Below are 11,031 nucleotides of genomic sequence, written 5' to 3' on the forward strand. Positions count from 1 at the left end.
TTGTCCACATAGAAAGCCTCTCCTAAATCCCATACACAAAAAAGCCGCCCTACAATCTGCCAGGACACATGCGGAAACATATGAAGACTCCTGGGACTTTATACTCTGGAGTGATGAGACCAAGATAAATGTTTTTTTTTGGAACTGATGGCTTCAAAACTGTATGACATTGAAGAGGTGAGGAATACAATGAGAATGCATGGTGTCTACAGTGAGACCTGGTGGTGGCCGTGTCCTTATGTGCGGCTGCATGAGGAGCTACATTTCATTGATGGTATCTTGAATTCACAGATGTTCTGCTCTATAGTGACAGAAAAGATGCTGCCATCACTCTGTTCCCTTGGTAGGCCACTGTTACATTTCTGAAGAACAGGGTGACAGTGATTCAGTGGCCAAGTGTCTCCGGATCAGAACCCAACCAAACACCTATGGGGAATTCTGAAGAGACAAGTTGTCATCGCTACATCCAGCATCCAGGCTCTAAGAGCTCGTTATCGAAAGAGAGATAAAAGATAGATATAGTATTGTCACTAATTAGTTCATTCCAGGCCTAGAAAATTTAGTGCCGTCCTTTAAAATTATGGAGGCCATACAAAATAATAGATGTAGTAGCTTTTGATGTGGGGTGTACTCATTTTTGCATCAACTATTTTGAGTAAAACTGAAGATTTTGTAATGAGAGTTATATTATTACCCTTACTTTCATGTTTTGATTACAAAAAAATGTTCTATGAAACTTAGTGTTGGCAAAATTGTAGAAATTGATCTTGTGTTCAGTGAGCTATTAAATAAAATCTTACTCATCAAAGGGGGTGTACTCATTTATGCTGAACAATGTTTATTAAACTTTATAAAACACAGTGAACATAATTACACTTTCTTTCCCATATGACTTCTCTCATGTTTTACAAGGTGTGATTTTTGTATAAAAGATTTCCCACATTCTGAACATGAATACGGCTTCTCTCCTGTATGAATTCTTTGATGTATAACAAGCTGTGATTTATTTGCAAAGCATCTTCCACATGCTAAACATGAAAAAAGTTTTTCTCCTGTGTGAATTCTTTGATGTTTAACAAGATCTGATTTATATATAAAACATTTCCCACATTCTGAACAAGAAAATGGCTTTTCTCCTGTATGAATTCTATTATGAGCAGAAAGAATTGATTTACACATAAAAGATTTCCCACATTCTGAACATGAATACGGCTTCTCTCCTGTGTGAGTTCTCTGATGTCTAACAAGCTGTGATTTACCTGTAAAGCATTTTCCACATTGTAAACATGAAAACGGTTTCTCCCCGGTGTGAATTCTTTGATGTAAAACCAGCCCTGATTTACTTTTAAAACATTTCCCACATTCTGAACAAGAAAATGGTGTTTCTCCTGTATGAATTCTCTTATGAGCAGAAAGATTTGATTTACGCATAAAAGATTTCCCACATTCTGAACATGAATACGGCTTCTCTCCTGTGTGAATTTTCTCGTGTATCACAAGTTTTGATTTCTCTGTAAAGCATTTCCCACATTCTGGACATGAATACGGCTTTTCTCCTGTGTGAATTCTGTGATGTTTAACAAGATCTGATTTATAACTAAAACACTTCCCACATTCTGAACATGAATATGGCGACTTTCCAGTATGAATGTTTTGATGTCTACTAAGATGCCCTTTAACTGTGAAGGTCTTCCCACATAGTGAACACAAAAATGTTTTTTCTCCTGTGTGAATTCTCTGATGTGTTATAAGACTCCCTTTATTTGTGAAGGACTTCTCACATTCCGAACATGAAAATGTTTTTTCTCCTGTATGATTTCTCTGATGTGTAAAAAGATTCCCTTTATTTGTAAAGCACTTACCACATTCTGAACATGAATATGGCTTCTCTCCTGTGTGAATTCGCTGATGTGGAATAAGACTGCTTTTAAATGTAAAGCATTTCCCACATTCTAAACATGAATATGGCTTCTCTCCTGTGTGAATTCTCTGATGTATAATAAGACTTCCTTTACCTGTGAAGGACTTTCCACATTTTGAACATGAATACGGCTTTTCTCCTGTGTGAATTCTGTTATGAGCAGAAAGAATTGATTTACACATAAAAGATTTCCCACATTCTGAACATGAATACGGCTTCTCTCCTGTGTGAGTTCTCTGATGTATAACAAGCTGTGATTTATCTGTAAAGCACCTTCTACATTGTAAACATGAAAAAGGTTTTTCCCCTGTGTGAATTCTTTGATGTTTAACAAAGTCTGATTTACTTCTACAACATTTCCCACATTCTGAACATGAATATGGCTTCTCTCCTGTATGAATTCTCTGATGTGTAATAAGATCCCCTTTATGTTTAAAGGACTTCCCACATTCCGAACATGAAAATGTTTTTTCTCCTGTATGAATTCTCTGATGTATAACAAGCTCTGATTTACTTCTACAACATTTCCCACATTCCGAACATGAAAATGGCTTCTCTCCTGTATGAATTCTCTCATGTCTAACAAATTGTGATTTATATGTAAAACATTTCTCACATTCTGAACAGGAGTATGGCTTTTTACCTTTGTGTTTTCTGTGTGTTAAAAAATCTGAGCTTTTTGTAAATTGCTTGTCACACTGAAATCTTGAATCCACTTTGCCACCTCGACTTTTGGTAATAATGTGAGATTGCTCAGGAGATGATTCCTCATGATTAGGAGGATTATAAGAAAGTGAAGTGCTGTGAAGTCCAGGAGGTGCAGGAAGGGTGATGAGGTTTTCTCCATTAGAGTGCTCCCAGATATCTTCTTTTTTACAATTTAGTGATGAACCGTTATTCTCACAAGGATTTCCTATTAGGATGAAAGATAAATTAGATGTGAGGTTTTTCTTCAACACAAAAGAGATTTCTGAATGTATTTTCTGGATCTCACAATGAAGACCCTCGTCAGTGAAAGTACCGGTAATAAGGAGGACAACTACATGCCATAACATTAACACAATGACGGGTAAAGTGAATGACACTTATAAACTGGTGACATTGGCACAAGTCAGGGGTGGCAGAGACTAGACAGCAAATAGTTCTTTAAGTGGTAATTACTGATGACAGGTTCCCTTAATGTACCTCCAGTGCCATTTCACTCTCTCAAGCTTCGTATCTTGCCCTTAGTATAGAAAAGTGTCCACGCAATTGAAGAAGATGTCAACTACTATTAAAAATTCCCCCAATGTAATTAACCCATTGAGAGATTTCTTTTAATTACCTAGATTTGTCTTTATTGCCTGTGAGCGGCGCTATCGCTGGCCACTCACAGGCATCACGCGACCCCCGGCCTCAGCCGGCTCTTGCTTCCCCTGATGTCACGTCAAGTGAGGCGTGACTCGGTGATGCGATCCCCGCGGTGGACACCGGGCTGTGGGTGGGGTTTCACCGAGCGTCACACCCAGCATCCACCGCGCACTTTCCCAATGAATGCAAGGTAATTGTGATTCACAAAATGTTATACAATTGAACGGTGAAGAAAAAAAAATTACATTTTTACCACTATAATATTATTTTAGCCCCAGATTTTACATTTTCACAAGGGAAAATGGGTAAAAATGACCACATAATTTTATACAATTTCTGCTGACCAGGGCAATACCCCATATGTGTCTGTACTGTACTGCTTAGCCATATGGCGAGACTCGGGAGGGAAGGAGCGCTATTTGACTCTTGGAGAACAAACTTTAGTAGAACAGTTTGCAGGCTCCATATACAGAGCCCCAAAGTGGCAAAAGAGCAGAATCCCCCCTCAAGTGACACCAGTTTGGAAATTACACCCCTATGGAAATGTATCTACAGGTGTAGTGATGAATTTGACTCCATGGGTGCTTTCCAGAAACGAGCAGTAATGGATGTTGCGAAGTGAAAATGCAAATATTCCCTTATAGTGGCCAGTACATTGTAGTGTCCGATACATTGTAGTGCCCTTACGTTGTAGCGCCCAGTACATGATTCCCAGCTAGTGCTTTCTGGAGAAATAAATTGGCTCTCCCCGCTACAGTAATGCCAAACATGTGGATGCTAACTGCATACGGTGGGGCCCAGGAGGAGGGGGCATTTGGATTTGGGAGCGCAGATGTCACTGGATTTCTTTAAGTGGGAGCCAAGTCACTTTTCCGGAGCCTTTGTGCTACTAGTAATATGGACACCCCCTATATTACTGTTTACAGATGATGAACCTGAGTGGGGACTTGTTTTTTGTGGGTTGAGTAGAAGCTCTTAATGGTGGCATTTTGGGGTACAGAACATTTTGGAGCATATTTATCCTGTGCTGTACGCTGAACACTTACAGTGGGTACGGGAGGTATTCAGACCCCTTTAAATTTTTCACTCTTTGTTTCATTGCAGCCATTTGGTAAATTCTAAAAAGTTCATTTATTTTTCTCATTAAAGTACACTCTGCACCCCATCTTGACTGGAAAAAAGCAGAAATGCAGACAATTTTGCAGATTTATTAAAAAAGAAAAACTGAAATATCACATGGGCATAAGTATTCAAATCCTTCGCTCAGACACTGATATTTAATTCACATGCTGTCCATTTCCTTGTGATCCTCCTTGAGATGGTTCTACTCCTTCATTGGAGTCCAGCTGTGTTTAATTAAACTGATAGGACTTGATTTGGAAAGGCACACACCTGTCTATATAAGACCTCATGGCTCACAGTGCATGTCAGACCAAATGAGAATCATGAGCTCAAAGGAACTGCCCAAGGAGCTCAGAGACAGAATTGTGGCAAGGCACAGATCTGGCCAAGATTACAAAAGAATTTCTGCATTACTCAAGGTTCCTAAGAGCACAGTGGCCTTCATAATCCTTAAATGGAAGAAGTTTGGGACCACCAGAAGTCTTCCTAGACCTGGCCGTCCAGCCAAACTGAGCAATCGTGGGAGAAGAGCCTTGGTGAGAGAGGTAAAGAAGAGCCCCAAGATCACTGTGGCTCAGCTCCAGAGATGAAGTAGGGAGATTGGAGAAAGCTCCACAAAGTCAACGATCACTGGAGCTCTCCAACAGTTGGGCCTTTATGGCAGAGTGGCCAGATGGAAGCCTCTCCTCAATGCAAGACACATGAAAGCCTGCATAGAGTTTGCTCAAAAACACATGAAGGACTCACAGACTGTGAGAAATAAGATTCTCTGGTCTGATGAGACGAAGATAGAACTTTTTGGTGATAATTCTAAGCGGTATGTGTGGAGAAAACCTGGCACTGCTCATGACCTGCCCAATACAATCCCTACAGTGAAACATGGTGGTGGCAGCATCATGCTATGGGGGTATTTTTCAGCTGCAGGGACAGGATGTCTAGTTGCAATTGAAGGAAACATGAATACAGCCAAGTACAGAGATATCCTGGATGAAAACCTCTTCCAGAGTGCTCTGGACCTCAGACTTGGCCGAAGGTTCATCTTCCAACAAGACAAGGACCCTAACCACACAGCTAAAATGACAAAGGAGTGGCTTCAGAACAACTCTGTGACCATTCTTGACTGGCCCAACCAGAGCCCTGACCTAAACCCAATTGAGCATCTCTGGAGAGACCTGAAAATGGCTGTCCACCAACGTTCACCATCCAACCTGACGGAACTGGAGAGGATCTGCAAGAATGGCCGAGGATCCCCAAATCCAGGTGTGAAAAACTTGTTGCATCATTCAAAAGAAGACTCATGGCTGTACTAGCTCCAAAGGTGCATCTACTCAATACTGAGCAAAGGGTCTGAAGACTTATGACCATGTGAGATTTCAGTTTTTCTTTTTTAATAAATTTGCATATTTTTTATTAAAAAACACAATTAGGAAAATTAAAAATGTGCTTATTCATTAAGAAGAGGTGTGAAGGCGGCCCAGCTATTCATCGGTGCGCAACCGGACTCTGTACAAGAGCAGCCGCTCCATCACCAGACGCTTCTGCTGTGATGTGAACAGCGGATAAAGCTTCACTGCACCGGAGACTTCATACAATATCACACGCCGGTCATCGTCAGGCGCCGCTAATCATAGTCACATGCCAATCATCATCGTCATACGCCGGTCATCATCATCACACGCCGCTAATCATAGTCACATGCCAATTGCCAATCATCATCATCATACGCCAGTCATCATCATCACACGCCGCTAATCATAGTCACATGCCAATCATCATAGTAACATGCCAATCATCATCATCACACGCAGGTCATCATCATAATCATCACACGCCGGTCATTATTACACACCTGTGGAAACATCTACAGGAATCTCCTCCTTCCCGTCACTCACACACGGCTGATCCCCCCTTGTCATCGCTTCTTCTTCTGTCTCGTCCTTCACTTTATTCTTAGTCGGATCTTCCTCCTGATATATCAGATGTAACAGTCAGCACAATACAAGAAACCACCAAAATCTGTGACATCTATGACCTCGATCAGAAATGTCCCCCCATACACAGATCCGGTACAGGGCTCAGCGCCGTCTACCTGATGATCCTCCGGGATGTTGGGATTCTCCTCTGGACAGTCCTGGGAATACAGAGGACGGGGACATCTCTCTGGTGGATTTCTTTCCATGAGTCCATCTGTAGGAGACACATAGTGACAGAATACAGTGACATGTAAAAGTTTGGGCACCAATGGTCAAAATTACTGTTATTGTGAACAGTTAAGTTGAAGATGAAATAATCTCTAAACAGCCTAAAGTTAAAGATGACATTTCCTTTGTATTTTAGGCAAAACAATAAATAATAAATTATATATATTTTCCAAAATGCATCAGACCTTCTTAGATGTACTTTTGCATACTTCTGACGCTGAATTTCATGGTGAGGTCGCAGGAGAGGTTTTCTTCTGATGACTCTTCCATGAAGGCCATATTTGTGCAGGTGTCTCTAAGAGTATAATAATGTACCACAACTCCAGAGTCTGCTAAATCTTTCTGAAGGTCTTTTGCAGTCAGGCGGGGGTTCTGATTTTCCTCCCTAGCAATCCTACTGAAAATTTGCTTGGTCTTCCAGACCTTATCTTGACCTCCTCTGTTTCTGTTAACTGCCATTTCTTTATTACATTTTGAACCGAGGAAAGGGCAACTTGAAAACGCTTTGCTCATAGCCTTCTCCTGCTTTGTGGGCCTCCACCATTTTCACAGTGCTAGACAGCGGATACCTTGGTTGATGAAATCCGTCTTTTGGTTCTTGTGTAAAAAAAACATCACGTCAAACATCCAAAGACCTGAAGGCCAACCTGGAATAGTCTGGGATCATGGTTTCAACAAGTACCATACGCCGCACACTAAACCAAGCATAGCTTTATTGGCGAAGGCCAAGGAAGAAACCATTGCTGAATAAAAGACATAAAAAGGAACGACTGATCTTTGCCAAAGAGTACCTTGACAAGCCTCAATCCTTCTGGGAAAATGTTCTGTGGACAGATGAAACAAAAATAGAGCTTTTTGGCAATGCAAAGCAACAGTTTGTTTACAGACGACGCAATGAAGGTTATATAAGGAAAGAAAACCTTACCAACACTTAAGCATGGTGGAGTATCCACAACGCGAAATGTCCTACCCAGTGAAAGAAAATGTAGTTTGAGTCAAAGATCATGGGTCCTCCAGCAAGACAATGACCCAAAGCACACATCCAAAAGTACACAGGAATGGTTGAAAAAGAAAAACATGGACTGTTTTATAATGACCAGCAATGAGTCCAGACCTCAATCCCACTGAAAATCTTTGGGGTGAGCTGAAATCTGCCGTTGGGAAAAAGAACCTGCAAACATTCAAGAGCTCGAACAAACTGCAAAGGAAGAGCGGGAGAAAATCCCAGCTGAGAAGAGCAAGAAGCTTATAGATGGCTACAAGAAATGTTTGGAGGCCGTCAGCAATGCCAAAGGGTGGGCAACCAAGTATTAATTACTTGAAGAACAGAGGGGAATGGGGTAAAGGAATAGTCCGCTCACCCAACGTTGATTAGCAGTCTTCATCTGTAAGGCAGCGCGCGGAGCCGTCCCAGTCTCAGACGTGGAGACAAACAGCAGAAAATAGAATAGAATATCTATGGATCTCTTTTGGTGACTTGCTACTACAGTTTCTAATGTGATCAATAAACTTCGCTTTTTATATTTTTGGCTACCGCTGGAGGAGGTTCTTGTTTTTCTGCCAAGTATTAATTAGGGGTTTAGGGGGGCCTTTATTGCTGCACATGCTGTTTATTCGGTTTCATCTTTGAAATTGCCACAAGGAGGTTAAACAATGTTCTATTGTTGTATTACTTTGGACCACCAATTAAAAAAATCCTAAGGATATACTGTAACTTTCATTATTTCTGAAGATATTGTACAGGCCATGAAAAAAATGAAGGGATGCCAGTAATGGTGATCAGCAGTGCACAGAAGCCCAGTCACTGAGCAGCGGGAGAAGCAGGTCCTCCGAGCCGTCACCACATGGATTATAGGAGGACTCCCAACACAGATTTATGTCATAGTCACAGGATAATGAATAAGGGACACATGCCGATTCCCCATGGGGGGTCGTCTGAGGAGTTTTTTTCCTTCTGAGAACTAGAAATAAGTAAACCTCCGGCTATTTAACCTCTTTATTGTTGAAAATAATAGCACTCGAGGAGTCTATGTGAGGGGGTCCCAGTATGAGCCCATCGGGGTCTTCACTTTATAGTTATTTTCAGATGGGATGACTGAAAAACATCTGTTCTAATAAAATATACATTTTCCTATAAAGTATTTAGTCCCTTCCCAATATCCAGCATCTACCTGTAACGGCAGCGATCGGTGCTTAAACTCTGACCTTTACGATTAACCCCATGAATACATAGTTATATAGGTTTAAATAAGACTCAGGTCCATCAAGTCCAACCGGTCTCCACAAGTTCTACATTCTTTTTCAATTATTTTAACCTACAATGACATTCACTGTGAGAAAATCATCCGGCCCTTCTATAAATGCCATTTCTCTTGATTTAACAAATCTAATCGTCTGGAATAACTAAGAAGAAAAGCTGTATTGTCACAGGTAATACATTGGGATCACAGGTTTTTATCTCTGTATTACAGTCGTGAGGCAGTGAGGGGAATTATATGCGGGGGACGGTATGTATCCCCCAGGATGCTCATAGAGACACATTGAACCCGCTGGAGTGCACTGGAGTCACAGAAACACCTGTGGCTGCAGAGCAAAATAAAAGGAAAGTTTGGACTTGGTCAAACTATTTGACCAAGTTGGATTCAAGAAAACCCAGCGTGGGCTTTTATTTTGGGAGTGATCTGCAGGTGGCAGTGGGGCGGTCCACTCCCTCCTGCCGAGTCTTACAAGTGGCTCATGGCCACAGAATCCATTAGAAAACCTTCAGCAAAGGTTTGGGTGTGTCAGTGGTTTGTTTGCTAAGCTGCAGAGCAGGAGGCTCTGTACAATGCAAGCCTGGGTGAAGGCGCAACAAAGGCTGGTGAAGGCAACGTAACTGGCGCACCCGAGTGAAACGGCGGCAGGTTTACACGTTCAAAAGTGACCAAAACATCAGCCAGAAAGCATTGGTACTGAGATGTGGTCTGTGGTCCCCACCTGCAGAACCACTCCTTTATTGAGGGTGTCTTGATAATTGACAATAATTTCCATCTATTGTCTATTCCATTTGCACAACAGCATGTGAAATTGATTGTCAATCAGTGTTGCTTCCTAAGTGGACAGTTTGATTTCACAGAAGTTTGATTCACTTGGAGTTATATTCTGTTGTGTAAGTGTTCCCTTTATTTTTTTGAGCAGTGTATATACCAGTGATTAGCTGCAGAGCATTGCAAGTAACATGGAGATACAATGCAGATTTCAGAAGAGATAACACGTAGCAGGAGTGAGATATTAATATCACGGGGGGAGGAAATGTGTAAGAGGGAGACCAGGACGGTCATGCGCCTCTTCCCTCTTTCTGCACATATTGTTGTACCCTGTGTTTATATATGAGTATGTATGTGACCTAATGTCTGATGTGTTAGTTATAGGGTGAGTATATATAGAGTATTAGATTAGGTGCTGCATGTTAGCAGACATTTCAATTCATATACATTCAGCTCTGGCTCAGGATAGCACGCATGTTGGGTCACGCGTGCAACAGACTAAGTGCAATAGCTTAAAGTGCTTTTAATAAGCAGTTATACAATGGCAGTTGGACAGGGCAGGAGACAGGTAAGGTGCATAAGATATTCATACAAACATCCTGCTTCTTAGTCAGTTGTATTGCATTATGCATTAGTAATAGCAATCTGCCTCTTACTTGTTTTAACTTCTGCTTTCTCACATCTCGCCCGCCCTTTAACACAATCTATGCACTCTCTCCATATCCACCACTCCCTTCTCCCCTCTCTCATGTATAACTCTGAGGCTCTACTGACATTTCTCACCGACTCCAAACCATCCACTACCTCCATACAGCACTCAAAACATTCATACAAATCATTGCACCACCTGCACTTTCTCTTTTTTCTCCTTCTCCTAGTCGCTGGCGACAGCTCCCCCAACCCTGGGCCTCCCTGCACTAGCATATACTCTCCTCCAGCTGCATATAGAAACCCTGCTAATCTTAGTAACATTCAGTGCTTGCCCTCTCCTATTGCTTTCATTGTGCTCTCTGGAACGGATGGTCTGTGTGTAACAAACTAACTTACATTCATAATTTTTTCCTCAGCAATTCCTTTCATTTTCTGGCTATTACAAAAATCTGGACCCAGCATTCAGACACCACCGCAGCTGCTGCTCTCTTATTTGGTGGGCTGAAATTTTCACATACGGCCAGACCTGAGAATAGACAGGGTGGAGGTGTTGGTTTGCTCCTTTCACCACAATGTGCTTTTCAGGTCACCCCCCACCCCGGTTCTCTCACTTATGTTTCCTTCCTTTGAAGTCCACACCATCAGACTCTTCAAACCCTTCTCCCTGTGAGTGGTGGTTGTGTATCGCCCTCCAGGCCCCTCCCGCCAGTTCCTGGATCACTTTGCCACCTGGCTTCCTCACTTTCTATCCTGTGACATC

At 41.8% G+C, this 11,031-nt stretch overlaps 1 protein-coding gene across 1 annotated transcript; it reads right to left on the reverse strand.

The window, feature by feature from the left end:
• Positions 1-855: 855 nt before the first annotated feature.
• On the reverse strand, positions 856-7,209 carry LOC141201498 (uncharacterized). The gene is made up of 2 exons (XM_073663506.1): positions 7,164-7,209; positions 856-2,834 (listed from the first exon to the last, which is right to left on the reverse strand). Exons 1-2 carry the CDS (start codon positions 7,207-7,209, stop codon positions 871-873), a joined length of 2,010 nt encoding a protein of 669 aa, XP_073519607.1. The 3' UTR covers positions 856-870.
• Positions 7,210-11,031: the final 3,822 nt, after the last annotated feature.

Source organism: Phyllobates terribilis, unplaced genomic scaffold (assembly GCF_046119375.1).
Source record: "Phyllobates terribilis strain yellow unplaced genomic scaffold, ASM4611937v1 Scaffold_117__1_contigs__length_5270597, whole genome shotgun sequence".
NCBI classification, from domain to species: Eukaryota; Metazoa; Chordata; class Amphibia; order Anura; family Dendrobatidae; genus Phyllobates; species Phyllobates terribilis.